The sequence below is a fragment of the Gallus gallus genome, chromosome 5, assembly GCF_016699485.2.
Source record: "Gallus gallus isolate bGalGal1 chromosome 5, bGalGal1.mat.broiler.GRCg7b, whole genome shotgun sequence".
Lineage (NCBI taxonomy): Eukaryota > Metazoa > Chordata > Aves > Galliformes > Phasianidae > Gallus > Gallus gallus.
Genome location: NC_052536.1, coordinates 37,935,428 through 37,957,760, shown reverse-complemented (window position 1 = coordinate 37,957,760; position 22,333 = coordinate 37,935,428). Strand labels below are relative to the sequence as shown.

The following is a 22,333-nucleotide window of genomic DNA, read 5'->3' as shown; positions in this document are numbered from 1 at the left end:
TGCTTCCTGTTCGTTTTAAGCAAGGGTGGATCTGCTCTCCAATATGTTTTCCAGCTGCTGATGTTGTTTTCTAACACAAGCAAATTAATTTTCATAACATTAGGAAAATTCTAACTGAAGTGCTTCACTGAGCCACTACTGCAACTGATAGGAGCCACCTGGGCCTCAGAGTTCAACCTTGGGTCTGAAACCATCAGCCAATTAAAGAAGTTTATATAGCCTAAACAAACAGAAATCAAAATACAAAAATAAACCACACAAACATAAGCATCCAACAGTGAAACAAAGACAGATTTAAAGCCCCATCCAAGAGCAAATATTTTGGGGGTGTGAATTAATAACTGAAATTATAATCAAAACAAACAAATGAAATTACTTTATTCAAACTGAGCATTTCCATGGCTCTGTGCCAAAATTCAAGATGGCAACTGTAAGGATGTCTTTACTCACATGGTCTAATATTTTTCTCTGCTGCTGGTTGCTGTGATGACAGCAAAGAATACTGGCTGTTACCAGACTAAGACAGACTGAAATAGCTGAGCACGAGGGATCTTTACATTCAAACTTGGACCTTGGGAAAAACAATACAGACAGGTGGAGAACCTCTGTGTTATAAAAAGATCTCACGGTTAGTGATCAGGAAGAGTTGGAAGAGACACCCAGACTCAGCAGCAGCAGTTCTCAGAGGCAGTCATCAGCTTACAGCTGCATCTCCAGCTTCCACAGATGTTCAGGTACTCTCCTCAGTAGGTTGTCCTCTCAGCAGGGACTCCTGTTCACCCTCCCCTGGATGTTATAGAAGTGTGGTGGTCTGAAGTCACTGCTGCTTCTTTCCTTTGCCCCATACTTGGAAGCAAGACTCTGGATTCCTCACCTGGTGTTCAATGCTAGTCCTTCTCTGCAAGCAGAAGCTGGAGGAAAAAAACAAAACAAAACAACACCAGAAAGTAAAGCTTTTGAGTACTCAGAGGGTCTGTTTTATTGAAACCCTTCTGCACCACCCTGCAAATCTCAGCTACCACCAGAAATCTGAATTCTTCCTAATCTGAATTCTTCCTAATCTGAACCTCCCTATAATACAGCCTTTCTCTAAAGAAAGAGATCACATAACAGTATGACAATCCCAAATTAATAAGCCACTGTCTGAAAAAGTGCTCTTAGTGTTCCTCTTAAGCCTCAAAATACCCTCTTTGCACTTCCCTACGTAACTCACCTCTTCGCACACTCGTCCAGTATTTCTAAATCCTTCTCCCATATCAGAACACTTTTTTTTCTGCACCTTTTTACTTATTTGCTTGCACGGGAATCTACTCATGCACTCCAAAAGATGCTGAGGACCTCCATGCAGAACAGTGGGAATGTGAAAAGGTTTATCTTTAAAAGAAACATGATGGGGACTGGAAAGATTTTCTTCTTCCCACCATTAAAGAGACAGATAATAATTCTGTGTACTGCTCCATTTTCCTATTAAGGCATGTTATGGGAAAAAGTCAATGTCATTGTCACTTCTTTTACACAAAAATCCTCGGACATTCCTTTAAAAAGAAAATTCCAAAACACTTAGAAATGTACCACGTTTATTTTGGACAGTTTACATTTTACAGCTAATCTAGTTGGTAAAGCTTGTCTGTTGTATTTAGCACATCAGCTTGCTCCTAAACGTGAGCGACACTTGTTGAGAGCTGAGTTTATTAAAAATATTGCTTTAGTTTAAAAAATACACTCTCCTTGAAAGCCCAGCATAGAGCCAAGCATCACACAGCACAGAGGATCTGGAAAGATGTTTAGAAAGCAGCACTGCCAGCTCTGTCACTGCACAGAAAGTTTGGAACCTGAGTTAGGAACAAAACTGTCAACCATGTGTATTAAGATAGGATACCAGTCCAGAAAACTGTCTCTTGACGATATCCTGATATTAACAAAACAAAGGCATATGGAAGAGACAGCCAACTTCAACCTCACCTTCCTATCTTGAAGAGGTATTTGAGCCTTCTTTGTCTTACAGAAATGCACAACACAGTTTATCTTTTCCCACAAATGGAATCAGAAACACCTAATGTACATTCCCCTTGCGTGGCTACCTTGAGGACTCAACACGGGGAGAGGTGTTTACATGCTTAAATATAAATATGTGCATTTTGACCATAAGCGTAGCTTAGCTCATGCCCATTGCTACAATTTGGTTATTTCATAAATGTTACTGTATCTAAAATAAAGTTTTAATATTTCAAAGCTACTTGTGAGCACTCTGCATCCTTTTAAGTTCTGGTTGAGTAAGAGGAACAGAAAAACCTCAGATTATTACTGACGGCAGCCAACATGAAGTGTTGGTTCTCTGTGGTGAGCACCACATACAAGTATTTAACAAGGCATTGAAACGTGAAGTATCTGCCTATATGTCTGTCCACATGTTTACATGTCATCCACAACTATACCTCAAAAACAACAACACTTTCGTATTTAGAACAGTTATGCAGAGGCAAAAAGGTTTATCTCAATTTAATGGATATGCCTGAGTCATAAGAAATCACAGTTTTGTAAATGTGATATTTGCATGCTATAATGCAGTGCTGTATAGCTTTTCCCAGCACAGATGTACACAGTTTCAGTTAGACACCAGCACATAATCTACTCTGCTGCCAAGTTGCAGGAATGAGATAGAGCAGAGTACCAAGCTGGTTGACAGTAACAGGTCAGGGACCTGTGCTAGCATTTTTTTTTTAGCACTCGTTTGTTCTCTTTCGTCATACCCATAACTTCTCACTTCTGCCACAGACTTACATGTCCAAATCTCCTGAATGTGGTGCTGAAAACAGGAGAAAACATGCATTCTCCCTGAAAAACCCTAATAACTCTAGATATTCAGATCTTTTACCCCAAAGCAGAGAGAATTTATAATCGAGTGTGATGCCCAGCATTCTCTTGATAATATATAGTACAACTAAGAAAGGCAATAGATAGGTTTTATTTATATCCTTGGGTGATTGACACTAGCAAGCTAGGACAGCTGACAACTGAAGGCCAACCTTCCCTCCCCCATCTTTTGGGCACAATTTCAAGTTGGCTTACTGGAATGGGCAGATGAAGGAAAGCAGCAGTTCCCAGGCATGATAAAGTACTTGGAGGGGGATGACGCAAACAGGACGCATACAACTGTATACAATTGAGCAAAGTCTCTCTGCAGTAAAAGAGCAGTGAGCAGCCTTAATAACAAATGGAGACATGGTGGTGGAAGCCAGTGTGAGGGTCTCTCTTCCTCATATTACATAGAAGACACTGGGTGGGCTCCTCCCCCTGACTGCTGATGCCCTTCTGTACTCGACAGCTTTCATTCTGCTTTCTCTTACTCTGTTTCCTAGTCTCTGGTTTGTTGTGGCTTTCTCTTCTCTGGCTCTTCCACACATTTCATTTCATAACTTCAGACACTCCTTTTATCCTATTCACACACATTTTGGCTTCTATTTTTAGCCTCAATAAAGTAATGCCAGATTAAAACAAAATCCAATTTGGATGGGCAAAGTCATCCTCTCTATAGGTAGCTTAACGCCAAAGGGCCAGATGTGAGACATCAGTAGCCAAGACATTATATAACCTCTCCACAGTCTTTGCACACCTGATCTTGAATGACATTTCCAACACAGCGAGGAAACGCAGGCAGTTTGCCACCACCTAACTACTGAGAACAAGCAAAGCTCAGCCTCCAGTCAGGCAAAAATGCCAGCTGCCTGAAGTTATTACTTATCCTGCTTAGGATTTTTCTTTGAGTCTGTTAGAAGTGAAGGCTCCTGAAATTCCAGCTGAGTTCTAGTTCTCAAACAGGGAAGCCAATTTCTAGAGGCCGTTCTTCGTTTAATTTCTGCTTTCCCAAAGTACCTGAAACTTGGAATGTCCTTTCTGTGAGGATGTGGCACAAGACCAGCAGCAACAGGAAAAAGGCTTTCATAAAAGGCTTTCTTTCATAAAAGAAAGGCAAAAAGTTGACTAAAGGTGTGAGAGGCAGGCTGTTGTCACAAGTTAAACAATAAATGGAATTTCTGATCATTACTCGTGAACACGGATCCTCAGCTCTAGCTGAGAAGCAATAGCTGAGTTGGCCAATTAGCCCATTAACATCATCAGAGAAGGACTGAGAACACTGCTTCTGGCAGAGCTTTATGTTCTGCTGAGATTTCATTAGACTTCCACAGTTTTCTGATATCTGGATAAGCTCAAACACAGGCACACCCTGTTCACAATTTGTGGCACATCTACTCTAAAAGTATTTTTTTAGACCCACCAATATGTGTTTATTGCTAATCATAAGGCAATAGCTCCTTGCTTCTACAAAGAGTACCAAGAAACAGCTTAAGGAGAAGGCTTTTCTCTACTTCCCTCCTTTCCCTTCTGCTCCATCTGGTAATACAGGCTTATCTGTTATTATCTGACATGGGATAACTTCAGCAAGTATGCCAGGGAGAAAAAAGATTTTTTTCTCCCTCCTATCCCATCTACCTTCTTTATGGAATCATGGATGTCAGCAGGGGAGAGAAAGGTGATCCAGGATGTTGTTGTGGTGCATGGAATAACAATGGCTTTAGAAAGGTAATTCTAAGAACAAATGTGAAACCAAGTAGCTTCCATTGCAACTGATTCTTTGCCCTTCCAGAAAGGGAAACACAATAGTAGGATTCACCTCATCTTTCATCTTAAGCTCAATTGGTTCCCAAAATGTGATACAACAAAATGATTGTGTTTCTTCATAACCCCTTCTCTGCATAGAGATGGCACTACAAATGGGATAGAGAGATGCTGGCAGAATATTACTACCGCTGTCGGCAAAGATTGTTCACAGGGTGAAAGGCATCACTGGAAAAGTTTGATTCAAGGTACAGAGTATCAGACCACTCATCCCTTTCAGTAACCCACTGAGAGCTTCTCAGCCAGGCAGGTAGTTCTGGAAGGATTTTCATGGAAGAGATTGTTGTTACTCTCTTCCTGGATTAGGATAAGTTATGAGGTGACACCAGAAGTTGCTCTTTCGTGTCATAAGACATATTTTGCCTGAGAGCCAAAGATGTCCAAGGTGGAGGTTACTCAAGGTGTCCATTTTAAGGTCATCTTTCCAACTCAAAACCACTTGGTGCAGTCAGTCATAGCAACAAGAGAGAACCAGGAAGGTGGCAAATGAAGGCTGGAATTAACAGGATTAGTGGGAGGGAGGAGGCGAAACCAGCAATGCGTTGTGCAGAAATCTGAGTGACTTCTTCTCCCAGCTGCTCTTGACAAAGGATTTGGATAGTGTGGTGAGACCAGCTGAAATTGTAGCCAAGGTTCCTTTTGGGAATGTGGTATCAACATAAAAATAAATACATTGGTGCTCAATAAGCTACAGCCTCCCTGTGCTGCAGAATAGCCTGGCAGAAGCTGAGGAAGCCTGGACAAGGCTGGGCAGCTGAGAATTCCACCCTACTGTAGCAAATAGCTGGGTGTCTGACACCAGCCATGCACAGTGGCAATAGTACTCATTGCATCCCATCGCCACCCTTTATACCACGTCATGAGTGAGTGCCTGTTGTATTTTACTGAGTTTCTTTTTCTTTTGCTGGTGCAAAGCAATTTTTGAATCTTGTACATCTGCATGCCTGCTAAAATAATCTCTTCTTTCTACAAGCTTATATAAAGTCCGCATTTCAAGAATGATGATAATTCAGGCAGCGGGTAGCCAACAGTCATCACAGCTCAGAACATCAACTCCAACATCAACTCCAATTTCGTGTCTCCAATGAAAAGACGTACATGAATTTCTCATGAAGGCCCATACACTAATATAGGGTATTAAAAAAACTTCAGAAATACACAGTCTACTTGTATGTTTCCTGTAAAATATAAAATCTGGGAATTGTGGTAGATATAAAGAAGAGTAAGTGAAAAAGTGTTCCTTACTATCACCGTTGCAAGCTGTTGCATTCATTACTCTACAGCTAACCACACTGCTTGCACACTCATCTTAGTTGGATGGCGTTCAAATACTGGTCTCCTTCTTAGCATAGATATCACTAGAAAGCTTAATAACAGTGTGCCTTCCACCTAGATGAGGTCCAAAACAGCTTGTCAATCCCCATATTCTTCATCAGGATCCAATTTTAAGTTCTTACAGATGAAGATGTACTCTATTTCAAAGAGCTGCATATCTTCAGAAGCTGGCATTTATGTGGATATGGGAGCCAGATTACAAAGTTAACAGACAAGTGTGAAACATCCTGTAACTAAGCTCAAATACAGACCTAGAATTCACACTGAGTAAAATCAACTGCATACCGCCTAACTCAAGAAGTTTCCTTTCTAGCTTCAGTTTAAGCAATTTTTCAGCAAAAAATCAAGTCAGAAGAATTTTGAATATTACTCAGATGTAGTAATTCTTAACATTCCTTCTATTCCTTTAATAGAATAAACCCTCTCAAAACTTTCAGTAACTTAGATAAGAAACTGTCTGTTCAGACACTACAAATAACCCCAAATGATACCTTGCAGGTTTCAATTTTTAGATTTTCCTGTCTGTATACTCATAAGAACCTCTGCCTTCTATCTCATTACTCCAACAGAATACAGTTCAAAGGGAACTTCAGTCTCTTCATAAAATTACAGTGAGGCCACAAGGATATAATGGTGGCTTATTTCAGAGCCCTAAGCTGCTTTGCAGAACTGCTGACTTTTACTCTTCTATCATCTCAAGAAATCTGAACTCAAGAGCTTGAGCCCACTGCACGCTACCTACTATTCTCCTACAATTGCAATACTTGCATGTGTTTACACAGAAGTTCTGCTCGATTCCTCTTATCTCCAGAACTGTTCACAGCCTCCTATCTTTAAAATCTTGCAGCTTATTTTGTAATATGCTTTATGAGTTGTGTCTTCAATTCTTCTAGTTGGCATCCAGGATATTAAATACATGTGAAACAGGAACCCCCAAATAAGCTGCTGATGAGGGAAATCAGGGCCTTAGTGTAAACAATCAATGAAGAGTGAAGAAGAAAAACAGCTGTTCCTGCAGAAAGGTCCAGAGTAGTCTCTGAGACACACAGACTGGGCACAGCAGCCTCTGACGCATACCAGTGGCTTGGTGCAAAGCTGAAGAAAATATCATTCCTCTAGTTTCCAAGAACAAACATGTTGCTCCACTTTTTTCAATCACTGCAAAATTTAGCACTATTCTGTGAGCTGTATACCTCTTCTAGGGACAAGGAAGCTTTGAGTGACTTGCTCATCAGATCCTAGTTCTGATGGCCTACCACTAAAATTACAGGGTGGCAATCATGAGGGTGCTCTTAAAATTGTTAAGAAGGGCAGAATTCAGCATACAAACAGCTTCATATAAGTCCACTCAGTCATACCTTGAAAACTACATTTTTACATTCACTTGTAAATTTATGTATACTATGCAAAAAACTCAAGCTGAACAGTAAATGAGAACTTTTGCCTCCATTATATATATGCTACAGTGTTGACAAAATTTTATTTATTTTGACAATCTCATTATATTCCATTTCTAAGCTGTCACGTTCCAATGTGATGTAGGGTCTTTGTTATTGACAATGGCTGTTCACACTATAAAATCTCTGGTAGAATAGCTGAAGTTTTTGGCAGGTGGTAAAGTGTAGGAGGCAGTTTGGAATTGTACACTAAGTGCATTAGCTGAATGTTTGTGCTGGAGGATCAGCCATAAAATCACTGACATTAATACTGGACATGTCACCTTTAAGTTTCAGAGCCAGATATCCAAGAGATGGATTGGGCAGTTCACCTCTCTGCTAACTTCTATTTCAGCCCATGAAAACACAGACAAGACTGCTTCGATGATACTCAAGTCACATTTTCAAGGTTTTCAAAGAAAAAGCTGAGGTCAGAAACATAATTCTTTCAAAGCACCCTAGATCATAATTTATACATATATTCCATTACAGCATCATCACAAATTACAGCAGACCACGGGTAGTATGGGTTCACCAAGACTGCGCTCTACTGCAAATATGACTGCATCAATAAAAAAATCCATTGGGCCCTCATTTTCTGAGATTGTCAATTAGTATTTAGCAGAGAAACTTCTTTAAATGAATTAATCCCCAGGGAAGGATGAAGATTTCATTTTATAGGTCACAGTGATCTTTCTCTGGGAGGTTTCACCTCTATTGACTGACTTCACTATGCAGCTGATTCACAAATCTCAGTGACATCTTTCTGAACTAAGGCACTCTTCTGCAAGACTGAAGAAAAATGTAAAGAATGTCCTGGCCTTTTATTACAGTCCAAGCTTGAACAACAGAGCATCTTCGAGCCAAAGCCTAAAGCAGAGAGGCCATTTTAGCCAAGTTTTTTTCCCAGCCACATTTTTAAGCATCTTCCTCTTCCAATTCTATGAAACCCAGTCTTTGCTCCCTTTTGTTTAGTCTTTTTAGTCCCAGGAGGAATAAATTCTCTATGCAGCTGAAGCCAAGCTGTTACCTAGGAACCACTATGTGCAGAGTAGACAGCTGTGTTTCTTCCTTTTTCTAAGGTTTTTTTGCTTTGCTTTTTTCAACTGGCAGTTCTTGAGAAAGATGAAAGCATCCCAGCATGGCTACTCCCCTTTCCTGGTGTTCAGCACTCACCTGTGGAATTCGACCCCAGTTCACAGGATGCAGCACCACGAAGGCTGTTCTGGAATCCGTTAAGTTGCCTTTCAACGGAGCTCACCCTAACAAGTAAAGACATTGATTAGAAAGAGATGAGCAGGGATATACCAAGAAAGCATAAAGGTTTTGAACAACAACAAAAAAATTTCAATGAGACTGCAGCTATGAAGCTGTGCCTGAATATGGTATGAAACAGGCAGTGACAGCAACAGCTCCAAAAAGGCAGGGGATGACAGACGAATGCTCAATCCACCAACAAGACTTCAATGCACCTAAAGCATTTAATTGTCCCACACGCCTTGAATGCTGATTTTGGAGGATAAAGAAAATGGATGTAAATGATACCAAAAACACAACTCAATCAGAAACACTGTGGTATGCTTACTCCAGTGATTCAAAGCAAAATGATTAGGCAACGTTAAAAGAAAAATGCATATGAGAAGGGGACTGCCAAAAACAAGCTTCATTCAAAATGTGAGTCCTTGTATCTTGTCTTAGTAGAGACAACTCATTTGGGCAAGATTTCTCACTTGTGTTGGAAACTGAGACCTGCAGGATGCGTTTAGTCTCCGGTAGCCAACAGCCAGTCCTCAAGCAGAGACTTCATGCAAATCCTCCTGCATTTAGCTCAGCATCTGAGTTACAGTAAAACAATACTCTATGGAGAACAACTGCACTTCCTTTAGTTATTATAAATACTCATTACCAAAGTGAGATCAAGCTCTCCTACATAAAAAAATATCTACTCATAAAAGTAGTTCAAGTTGCACAGCTGCAACTATCTACTCTGTTTTTAAAAATTAATCTATCGGTTCTTGGTTTGTCCTTTCTTTTCTTACTCCTCTGCCTTTTCTTCCTCCCTGCCCAACCCTGTTCTCATCGCTACAGGCTTCTGCATGTACACTCCTGTTTCTCTGCCACACTCCTTCACTCATTCATATCTGCCATGAAATAGGGTTACTCGGAGCTACTCTGAGCGCTTCCCCTGAAGAACACTGTGAGCTCCAATCCTCACGTGATGCCCTGATTACTAACAGATTCAGGCACATATGTGCATTTACTTAGTTTTTTTTCCTGAAATGTTTTGCCTTCAAATTTCAAAGTCAGCAAGTTGTCAGTAATCAGCGCTTCTGGCAACTAAATGGCTAGAGAAGGTCTCAATATTTTATCTCAGTTCCATTTTAGTAAACTGCAATCTATATGGGAGGGGAAGAGAAAGCAATACGACATGCAGAGCACAACCCCTTACTTCAATCAGCTGTAATTTGAAATGCTGTTGCCAAATGAGGTGCCTGTTTCTGTGTTTATCGTCTCTTAGAGAGAATTTTGGATCTGTACTTATGTTTTGAGTTGTTGTTTTTTTTTTTCTGCTGACAGTGCACAGTCCATCCAGGGGCAGAGAATCCAGATAGATCTTTGTGCTTTTTATATAAACATTCCATGCTCACAATTAGCTTGTCCACTTCATTAATGCAGCACAACTGACAGCCAAATCTTGCTAATCTGTCTTTAGGTAGAATACAAGAGTAGCAGTTGAAAATGTCATCAAGTATGTCAGCAAGTACAACAACAGAAAATGACGAGGAAGTTACACTTCTACCTTTAAGTCTGCTTTACTTTTATTGTTTTCTCTACAGACTTGCCTGTCCCCTTTTCTTTCTACATCTTGGTTTTACAGCTTCAGCTGCCATCTCCATACAGCTCATTCTCAGATCTACCTGCAGCCTTCATCTCTCAAGTTCTCTCTGCTGTCCTGATAAGAAGCTCTAGTCCTGGAACACATTCATGACTTAAACTGAGTAAATCCTTTTCCATTTTCTTCCCCCTTCAGTTGGTTGAAATCCTATTACTTTTTGCATTTTCCTGTTTCTAGCATCTGGATCATTTTTGCTTCCATTTCTCCAGTGCGATCTTTTGTTAAGTCCTCCATTTCTTCCTCTTTAAAACTAACAAACCCAGCCTTTTCCCCACTGTCCCCTTCACTTAAATATCTGACATTGGCCTTTTTTCTTGCTTATACAACTAAGCCCTCCTTGAAATTGATACTGACTTTCTTCATTAAGGCACTAAGCCATCTCTAAGCTACCCAGCCTTGGGCTGCAAATTTGGAGGATGCTCTCGTTCCACAGATGCAAAGAAATATTTTCTTGACTGAATTTTGAACACCTTTGTTGTAACAACCTATTCCTGGGATGTCACAAATGTGTCCAATGGTTCAGTGAGGACACTAACAAATTTGCATCACAAAGCCTAGGTTTGACAAGAGGACAGCAACAGATGTGAAGAGCCAGAGCCAGGGAGCTTGTTCTTCTGTTGCTCTTGGCCAAGGTATCTCCACATGTGTATCTGTGTGTATGATCCGAGGCTAGCCAAGGGCTAAGAGCTGCAGGCCCAGTGAGCCCAGCTGTGTCAGGGTGTTAAATCAAGGCATGTCTCTCAGATGCACTGCTTTTGCTGCCAAAAATGTCTAAGGGTCAGGCAGACTGATTAACCCACATGCTCAGGAGCTAAAACAACAAGCATGCCTCAGTACAGCAGTAGCAAAAAAAGTGGTCTCAGCAACAGATGCATGTTTGGTCTCCTGATGCCTCTCCACTTTTTTGGTGAGCACTCAGCTTGCATGTGTGATTTAATCAGCTCACTTGAGACACTTCACCCATATCTGTGAATAAGCACACATGGGACAGGATACAAACCAGAAATATAGCATTTTACAGTGCTCGCTCTATGGCCATTCTTCTACTTTTGGCACATTTGCCCAGCTTGGCCAGCCTGTCTAAGAACAGCTGGCTGCTGCTGTGTTCAACTTTAGTCAGGACTCCACCCAGTTGTGGAGTGGATTTCCTGAACCCTGGAGAAATTCATCACCTCTACCCTATTTTTGTGTTAGTTACAATAGTGCAGAACTTTGCATCTTCTACTGCTGGCATTGTTCAAAGCAAATAAATAGCCAAGAAAAGAACAAGGCAAGATCATGTGCTGTGGTGTTGGGACTTGGAGGAAATATTTGTTCTTCCTGAGTAGGGTTGTTGGGAATGATATTTACAGAGAAGTTCAGTACAAGAAATTAGGCCATGTTGATCAACACCCCCACTAGTTGCTGTGTTTCAGTTTATCACTGGTAAAGTCAGTGATCTTGGGCTTGTTCTCTCCCTGATAAAATCTTGAACTGTACGCTCCTTTTATCTATCTGGTATTTCCTCTCTTTATGTACAGCAGTCTAACATTGGCAGCTGTATTTTTCTGAAGATCTTTCATTTAACTAATAGTTCTGTTCACAGGCTATCCAAGCCTTGCCCTACTTTAACATCAAAGAGTCTAAATAAAGCTGGAGAAGACTTCTAAGATCATCAAGTCCAACTGTCAACCTTGATGCTGTCATTGAGAGCAGCTCTCTGAAAAGTTATCATAGGAATGATAGTTTAGAAATCTGTATTTATTGTAATTTAATTGTTCCTAGGAGCAGAAAGATTTTCTGTCTACCATCTGTACCAACTCACTCTGGGTCCTCACAGTTGTGCTAATATATTTTCTTCCTTTGAATGCTGTCATCTGTAATGTGAAGGTTCTATTCAGCAAATGCTGCTCCCAGGGACATCTGCTTCATCCCATAGCTTACAAATACTATTTATGTGACTTCTGTTTCAAATTTTTACACTCAGTTAGCAGCAGGTTTCTTCATGGTTCACAGGCAGCCAAGAGTGGCAATACAAGCAGTGGAAAGGACCCACTCTGACTTTCAGAAAAAAGGGTTTGTTGTATCAGCTACTCAAAAGCTATCTTTCCACTTGTAATCTGAGTGCATTTAATCAAAACTATGGAGCCTCAGGAGATCATTTCATGAGCCTATGTTTCTAAGTGGGGCTACATGTTAAACCATTTCTCCCAGTCACTGTAGTCTTTTTCTACATCTCTAATGTGGGCCCCAGTTTTCCAGTCCATTAGCTTAAACAAGGAGTCTGCTTTGGACGCAGTCCATCTTAAAGACAACCCACCACCTTTTACAAGTTGAGAGATTGAGAAAACAAGAGAGACCAGAACCTGAAAACACAAGACTGAATTGTCTGGCTGTTTCATTACTCTTTTCCTTTATGTTTTAAGCAGAGAAGCATCCAAGTTACTAGACTGTATCTGAAATAATCAGCAATGTTCACCTTTAGCATCTCACTCTATTTGTAGAAGTGTTTTCAACTACTTATTCTTTTCCTCCTCTTCTGGAAGCCATGTGTGCTGGCTAGGATAGAAATGATAATGCGTGCACAAGGATAGAGAGGTCAAAGAGACAAAGTTGATTCTAGTTTGTCTTCACAGTTCAGTCTCTGGAGGAATTCTACAAAGAACTAGAAAAAGATCTTAATAAAGATGTTAAACAAAAGCCAGGTGGTGCAAGAACAGACAGAGAAATAAAGGTCCGACCTATCGAGAACTATGAAAAAAAGAAATGAGACACAAGAGCTTTAACAATAGAATGGAATTGGTTTCAGCAAATCCTGTGGAAATAATACATAGCAACGAGCTTTTCTGTGAGGAGAGGTCAGGAAAGCAGCCAACAAGAATTAGGGGTGAAAGTGAGCAGTAAATCAAAGATGACCTTACAGAGAAACGAAGCAGCCAAGAAGCAAAAGTTAGATTAGATTTATAGGGAGGGATATCTGCCACATCATAACCTAAGGATACGGTAGTCTCACACTGGAAAAGTATGATTCTGGGTGCCACAATGCAAGAACTCTGACGAACTGAAGAAAATATAGTAAATTCAAGACAATTAAGGATTTGGCAGGTGGAACTACTATCTGAGGTTAATGAAACCTCAACAAGTCTAAACAACATTAGGAAACACCAAGAAGTAGAAGGATCTTCAAAAGATGGAAAGTATTTGCAAGGGAAAGTGTTGAGGGTGGTTCAGGATAGAGGAATGAGGTACAATAAGATGAAATAAAGTAAGAATTCAGATTGCACATCAGGAGAAACTTTCTAATAATAAGGTTATTTAGATTAATACAAAGTCTTCTATAACAAACACACAGTGGGGTTTCTGCCACTAGATTTATTTGAAAGCAGTCTACACACAGTGTCTGAAAATACTCTGCACAAAATAACCAGGGACTGTAAAGAACAGGCTAGAGAATGCAAGACATACTTCTTATCTCTAGATTCATTTGAGGCAGAGGCTTTCTCTCTCCACTCTTCAATACATCTCTGGTCTACTCTTGACAACAATGGTTGGGTTAGACTGAGTCATAGCAGCTTTTAAATTATTAGTTCTCAGTATGCTGGAAATATAGTGCATATATATGCACTGATGTTTTCCATGTAAGTGAAAAAATGTTACTTCAAGGTCCCATGAATGACAAGAATGGGTTCTGAGCCTCATACTGGAGCCTGAAAGGCAACTTGGAAAGTATTTCCGGAGTGGCTCCTTGCAGCCTTCAATACTTGGATTAGTTTTCTAAAATTCTGAAGGAATCTTTTGCTTTTTTTCCCCCTTCTGCGCATTTTTGGTGCTAAACTTTTTCCGGTTTTCCCACACTCCTGCCTGTCACAGAGCAGAAACCACAAAAATGCAGCAAAGTAAAGTCTGTCCAAGGAGCTGCAATTCCATCTCACAAGGATAAACATTTCTTCTGCCAAGAAGTGAGCACAGCACACCGGCATCTTCAAATACACATCTCTGCTGCCCGACAGAGAAACCCACTGACACAGCCTGTCACCTGTACTAACATGAGCAATCCAACATAAAAGAATTCAGATATCAAACACATGAGCATATACCTGCCAGATTGCATCTGCATTTGCTGAGTTGACAAAGTCTACTGACATCTTGTTTTCTTTTTAGATAGTTTTGGGGGTTCACTTAATATGCTAGCTCTTAAGATAGCAAGAGCACAAGCAGGAAATACACAAGCTTCCCACACACTGACAGTGCCCCAGCATCTTTATGAAGTGTCTTTTATCAGTAATCTTTTATTAAGCCTCCTCTCTTTAAACCAGGAAGCAAACAAAGAACCAGGAAACCTCACAGGAACCTGCTCTGAAAGCTTTACAACTCTTCTGGGTATAGAGTATAAGAGAGGAAGTTATGAATGTAATTTCTGCCCTTCAGGAATGAAACACGTCTGAGGAAAAACTTGCCAAAGGATGTAATTGATAGAAATGCATAAGACCAAGAGAAGATAAACAGAAAGAGCTAAGGGAGCTAACAAGAAATGTAAAGGATAAGAAAAATGGAGAACAGAAGCCTCGCTCACATTATTTCCTAATACACAGAATACAACAAGAAATGGAAAGGAAGCAAACTTAAAATCAGTAAACATTTCACGGTGAGTGTGTTATTTTGTTTTTAAAGATAATACACAACAAATTACTCTACCTTAGAACGGCAAGCACCATAACTAGAAGCTTAGTAAAAGTTAAGGAAGGGTGAGCATTTCTACAGATAACGAGGAAAACAATCACTGCATTAGACACAAACACGTTAAATGAAATATACAGTTCTGCCTAAAGGCATAAGTCAATCACCATACATTAAGCTCATGGGAAAACTTGGCTCAAGGCCAGATTAGCTTGTTAAGGATACTGGTAGTTTTACTGTGTTGTTTTTTTGGCAGCCTCTTCTGACCCGCCAGACTCTAACCCTCATCAAAGATTAAACAAGGAGGAAGTGACTCAGGTGCCCAAACACAGCTGACAAGTTATTTGCAACACCTGCATGGGACTGGCACATACACAACAAAATCCACAGAAAACTTGTGCTTATCTGGAGTAGCAGCTGGAGGTTATGTAGAGTAGCCCTAGGCAATTAAAATGGCACTAGCAACTTGCATTTAGGTAACTGACTCCCAACCTGGACAGGACACTTCTCTGATTCAATCTGGTAGTTCCTATGTCCTTGTTTGTATGATGTTACAGTCTGGCTTACACCGCCACTTTGAAACATGAAAACACACAGTAGTGCACATTTACTTCAGTTCACACAGGTCAAGCTATTCTGAGATTCGTCTTGAACAGCCTGAAAGACATACGTCTGAGTCACATGTAGACAGGTTCTTCTCCTATATTTCTTCTGAGTGGAACCAGTGCCAACTTGCTGTTGTAGATGGAAAGAGATAAAACTTACTTGGAAATCCTCTGGGCTGCAGTTTTTCTGACCACTGCCTGTCTGTGGTTTGCTGGAGGCTTTGGAACCAGCTGAGAAGGCGTACACTGGGATGGCATCACTTTGTGCAAACTGGCTGCCTTCTGGATACTAGAAGTGGCACTTGATGTCTTGTGGGCACCAGAGCCAGGTGACATAGGTACATGGCTGGTGCTGGATTGCGAGTAGCTGGCAAAGAGAGCCTGGTAAAAGCAAAACAAAACAAAGTCATAGTAATTGGTGATCCTCTCTCTGAATATAGCTGGTAGCTGACAGATGAGGGTGACATTTCTGTAAGGGAGAATCTCTGCTCAGTGAAGACAACCTCAAAGTTTCAGGAGCATCATTCCAAGCACAAAAAGAACAGTTGTCAATGAAGTACTTTTGAGAGCTGAACTGTAGCATCTAGGAAGGCAGAGAAGCTTATTACTACTACGCAACGATACTGCTCTGGAGGAAAAAAGAAACCAAGAGATCACATCCCCAATCTGATCGTGCAATGGGCTCCTATAAACAAATAAGTGAAGTTTTTATTGCTTTAACTGACTTTCTGCCTTTACCCCGGTAAGCTGTTCTTTGTCTGCCAGCTGGGATTAAGACAAAGTTCTAGGGAAAAAAAAAAGGCTAGGAGGAAGATGTTAAAATACCAGTTCTTCAGTCCAACCCTGTAGGTGCTTCAAGTAATTGGAAAGCTCTAAGGTATATTCTCTGAAAAAGGAGACTTGAGGTCAGCAGCTAAAAAAACGGAAATCCCCAGGAATACCAGGGAACTGAGAATATTTCTATTCCTAAAGCAAGAGGGAGAGTGAGTATGCTGAAGATTTGACACAGAGAACAAAAGAATCTGCATGTTGTGAGCAATAGACTGGCATGGCAGGGAATGGAAAACGGCTCCCTATGAGCACTCTGCAAACTGTTCCGCTCTTTTCAGAAAGGAGTAACTTGCTGGGATTTCTGCCTTCACTTTCCTTGAAGTTTCTTAGTTTCCCAGGGCAAGGAGGCAATAGCATAGCCACATAGTTCGGCAGCTAGACGTCAGTGATAGGAGATGAAGGGGATGGCTGAGCAATTGCCTGTCACCTCAGCGTGACCTTGGCAGCAGTGCACTTCACTGCATTTGTCCATAGTTCCTTCTCTGGTGAAAAACACACAAAGCCACAGAGAGTGGGCTCCAGAGAAAACCACAGTCTGAGGGCTGGCTGAGTCTCAGCACAGACAGGAAAAGCCCCTCTCCCCCGCAGTTCTCTGGTAAATGGCAAGGCAGTGGTGTGTGGGAAGGCATTTCTGACAGGCTGAGCTCTAGGGAGAAAAGGAAGTGCAGGAGCCAAAACAGGCCTGTTTCCTAACGAAAGTTCACTGACAAGATCCTCTTGAGCTCCCAATCCTTAACCTCTCCCTCCCCTGAAGCTCTACCTTGATCACAGCTTTCAGCTTTAGAAATAAGTAGCTGGTGTAAGTGCAGAACTCTGGAAAATAGCAGTCACACCCCACCTCCTCTCAATAAAACAAACCAAAACGAAACGTGGTTCAGTACATTACATCTTAGAGTCTCCTGCATTACATAGCTGGGATAGAGACCCCCAGGTCACTGCATCCCCTTCTTACTCAGGGATGCCACTTCACTGTTCCCTGCTTGACATTTCATGCATGTCTCCTGTGGGTTTGATATTTTTTTCTTGTTTTTAAAATCATTATGCTCCTGGTGCCTGCAAAGCATACAATCTTAACCCCTTCCCTCTATTAACAAGAATGTGTAGGGAGGTCCGTGACTCTCAAGAAAACAGCAAGGATGGATGCTCTAATGAAATCTGATAAGCAAAAGCTAGGCTGAGACCTGCCTATGGAAAGATCATGGATGTTTTCTTGGGGATAATGGAATTCCAAAATAGCCTTTGTCTCCATGCTGTGCTGAGATTCTGGCTGCCTTCCAGGCAAAGATGGAAGCTGACACAGACCATGGCTTCTGGATTCAGCTACAAAGCATACTGCCCTGCTGTGAACTCTGTGGGGTCAGAACAGGAAACCAGGAGAAGCTACTGTGCAAATAAAAATGGGCAGCTGAGGAGAACAGAGCCTGACTGCACAAAAGAAAGACGGGGAAGATACTCCAGAGATGCCCAAAAAGTGGGAGATATACCTCAGCACTCAGGATCCTGAATGTTCAGAACCTAGGGAGAGCAGAAGCCTTAAGAAACCCTGCCACAAGCAGTCCTGAAGCAGGTAGCACCCTCCAAAATGATGCAGAAAAGGACAGCATTTACCCTATCTTGCACACAGAGAAAGTGATTTTCCCCAAGCCACAGACAGAAGGAACATGAAAACTGAGGCTGTGATCTCAGAGAAGATCCTGACTCTCAATCTCCTGTTTGCCTCGTTCGATCACACCTTCCCTTGCATCCACACCTACACATGTATACCATAGACAAACTGTCTCTTTTTGCACTGGATAACATTTTTAATCCAAAAATCTCAACACGAACAGCTTGTCAGTAATAACAGTGCACACCTAAGAGTATTAGCCAGTAGCAACTGAACTAGGGCTGCTCATGACTGAAAGCACGGAGGTACTGCAATACTTTGAAGAAAAGCAGATATATTAATGAACTTCAAAAACAGAAAGAATGTTCCTGGCACTTACCACCCCCGTATCTAACACCCATTCCTAGCACAGTAATGGAACAAATGTTGCAAGCGAAAACATGCTCATTCTGTGACCAGAAGAGCTAATGAAGCTCATTTCCTGTGAATCTGTCTCGGGGTTGAATCTTACAGTTTCTTATATAAAGCATGTGCCAAATTATGCTTTCATTCATAGGTTTGAGGCATTCTTGTGTGGATTGTGTGGATTTTCTGCTGTATAATTAGGAGTGGCCCAATGCTGCAGCTTTGCCTGAATGAGAACGGTAGCTGAGTACCCATCTCAGATTCATAGCACTTTACTTTCATGACATTTGTAGAAAATATAGCTTTGAGATTTCTATATCATGGTAATTTGGGTTAAGTTGAATCAGCAGGCCTGAAAGCAGTGAGAGACTCAGCAGCATATGAGAACTGACAAATGTACACACACATACTGCACAAAGAACTGCGCGGTTATGCAGACAGCTCCTAATCATTAATGCTGGAAACTGAGATGTTCATAAGGAATAAATTATAACAAGGATTTAGTTAAAAGATAAAATCAACAAACAAACAAACCCCAAACCCCAACCCCTTAGAAAAACAACTGCATTTCTGATAACACTGCAAAAATACAAAGAATCAAAAGGCTTGGATGACTTTTGGATTTATACAAATTGTTTAGCACAGGTTCTCCTGAACACACGTTAATATGTTCAGCTAAGTCAATTCGGATGCAACAATCAGTTGAGTTAACAATTCACAAAATGGTGATAATAGCATATTTTGACCTTATTATTTAACAGTCACAGCGTTAAATTGCAGAAAGAGAAGAATCTTGGGGTCATCAAGATACCAAAAGGAAGAAGAGAAAATTCAAGGTATTCCCACAGTGTCAATATACTCAAATATACAATATACTAAAATAAACTGATTTGGTGCTTTCTTCCTTTGTCTTTCTCTGATATCAAACTGTATAGGAAAGATACTTAATACAACTGGGCGTTATCATAATCCCAATAACAGTGATGAGATTGGAAACGTGAGGACAACGTTTCAGCTGGTATAAATCAGCACAGACTACTGCTTCCAGAACACTTGTTCTGCTTTACTTAGACTGAGATTTTGACTCATCAGCATCACAAGATTCGAATAGGAAGGATAGCAGTTAGCACATCCACAGGGAAAACAGTCGGAGGGGAAAAACTGCAGAACAAGAATAGCAAGAGACTGTAGCAGTCCAATATATTACAGTTCAGAAAACAGTTAACATGTTTAAGCTGCATTCAGAGAGGCTGTACGTCCTCAGGCAGGAATAACATAATTCTAGGAATATTAGGAATGTTATCTTGAAAACTCAAAATTTTCAGTAAGATCAAGTAAACTGTAGGGAATTCAGCAAAGAGTAAGATATATTAAAAGAAAAGATGTTTGTTGAACTTGATGCAATAAAACTTCTGAGAACTACCACCTTCAAACGATTGAAATATGAGAATTATTTATAGGATGAAATTAGTCCAATTGATTTATTAGTCCAATTTATTGCATAAAATCTACTTACATTTCTGATTGAAAAGGTGATCATAACTGACAACACAACTCATTACCACAATTTATGTCTTGTTTAAGATGACTTTTTTTTTTTATATAAGCAGGACGATTCCTTAATACGACTGAACTTTCCTAATTTTAATTTAGCTTTTTTTCCCCATGTGAAATGTTTGGCATAAAAATCTGAACTCAGTAGATGTTAGGTTAAGCAGACTGAACGTAGCCACACAGAGAAGGAGGAACCTCCCTAACAGCTAATGGCATCTTTCCAGTACAGGAAACAATTAGAGAATAAACAATGATGGTATATTAACTGCCTTGCCAACTGCAACAGAGATACTAACATTTAGGTCATAACGTGTCACATGAGGACTCCTTTAAACATTAGAAAACCAGGTTTGCAGCAGTATTTTTTGTTCCTTGTTTTTTATTGATGTCAGATTTAAGCTTCTTGTCTCCACTTTCCAGCTCTGTCCCTTCTATTTTTTTTTTTTCCTCAGGCTTTGTATTCCTGGTCCCTACCAGTGCAGAGCTTTATCCATTTATTTGTCAGATTGGCATTCAGTCAGCTTGGTGCTTTTCTTTTTATCCAAAGAAGAAAATACCTATTCTGCCACTGGAGACCTATTTATACCACACTGCAGAGTGAGAACTAACTTCCACATACAATTAGTGGAAATTGTTATTATTTTTTTCCTCCTTCTACATAGTATTTGCTGCCCTGCAAGTCGCAAAATGCTTGGAGGAGAAATCAGCAGTCTGAAGTGTGTGGAAAGCACTCAACCAAGAGTGGGTGCTACCACAAAGAAATACACAATAAGCTCTCATGATCAGATACATCCACAGCATGGCAGTGGGGAGTATTCCTATTACGCAAACAACTGGCAAGGAACTTCTATGCTTTCCAACACAGCTAGCTCATCTTCAACATATCGAACTCATTAATGCACAAGCAGAAGCATTCGCCTGTGTTATTAATCATGGTGCTTCTGTCATTTGTTCACATGCTATCCATTTACATACAACTAAACTAGCTTATTTGTCACAGACAGAAGGAAAAATGGACAACTAATCATGTTGTATGGTCATGCCATACCCAAGGCGCCTTGATAAATACACTACAGCTACTGACAAATGGCTGGTCTGCCTTCCAACAGGAACTTGAACAATCATGTGAAATGTATGGCTTGGCGACGTCCCGCACACATTTTCCATGACAGTCTTTCAAATAAAAGACCTTCCCCTATTGGGGACACATTTGTTTTGTTAACGGAGATAAACTTTCACAACTGCAAAGCATTACACAGAGGTGGTCAGTGTAAATCAGAGAAACTGACCACAAATGGTGGAGATCGTCTTCTAGAGATCATCCAATAACTGCCTGACAGCAGACAAGGCTAAAACAATGGTCACCCAAGCTCCAGAGCAGCCCTTTAATTCTAATTAAGATAATTCAGGAAGATTCAGGATCCACTAAAAAGAGTGAATCCAAACTTCTGGGGCTCACAGATCTGTATCCTATTCTTTTCCATTCTTGGAATGGAGTGAGGTTAAGTACTTGTTTTCCTCTTTATCATTCCTTCCCCTCTCAGCCAGCCTCTGATGGTGGCACTGAGTCTCCTCATAGTTCTGCTAGACCTTCCTCCTCCTTTTTATCACTGTAGCACTTTAAGTGTTAGGAGAAGCAGTGGCAATTTCTAAATATACACAGAATTTGGGGGGATCCTGTCCAACATATTTTCTCAGATCAGAGTACCAACTGTTGATTGTGTCCACACCAACCAGTTAGTGCTGTGACTGAAAAATATAATCCTTCCTACCCTGCTGGGGACTTCCTATAAAAGGTCCAATTGATTCTAAACTCTGAACACTCCCAATCATGGTATCTTGTTGAATACTAGTAAGCTTTCTCCATTCCAGCACACACGCCAAGCTGCATGGGAAGAGGGAGTGACAAAGAACATGACATTGTATCAGAAAAAGGCATTACAGGGAAGGTATGGTAAAAGAAGACAACAAACAAGGATGCAAAGAACAGCACTAAATTTGAGGGTCTTAAGCTATGCAGAGCTCAGAATAAGAGGCTTACCTTTAGCTTTTCCTGTATCTGTAGCTGCCACTCTGATTAAGGAAACTAGAAATGCCTTCCATACTTTGTTGACGTGATTTTACTACAAGACTGGTCAACACCACTGGTACAAATATGCTTTATCGTGGAAGTGAGGATAAGGCTATGCAAACAGAAGGGAGAGGGGAGCTGACAAACTTGAATGTAGCCAACGAAACAACAAAGCACAGTGCAGACTTCACTACATGAGGAGGTACTGCTGAGAGAGTTGGCAATGGCAATTAGGTGGCTTCAGTGACACTGAGCAGAAAA

The 22,333-nt window shown here is 40.7% G+C and overlaps 1 protein-coding gene across 7 annotated transcripts in view; it reads right to left on the bottom strand.

Moving 5' to 3' along the window:
• Positions 1-347: 347 nt before the first annotated feature.
• Positions 348-22,333, bottom strand: part of TTLL5 (tubulin tyrosine ligase like 5) — a 120,150-nt gene continuing 98,164 nt past the window's right edge. For all 7 annotated transcript variants that reach the window (XM_015287390.4, XM_040701000.2, XM_040700999.2 and 4 more), the window contains 3 exons: positions 15,766-15,986; positions 8,625-8,710; positions 348-911 (listed from right to left, as the gene is read on the bottom strand). In XM_015287390.4, the coding sequence (XP_015142876.2) occupies positions 871-911; positions 8,625-8,710; positions 15,766-15,986 (348 nt within the window). In that variant the 3' untranslated portion in view covers positions 348-870. The remainder of the gene's footprint in view (positions 912-8,624; positions 8,711-15,765; positions 15,987-22,333) is intronic.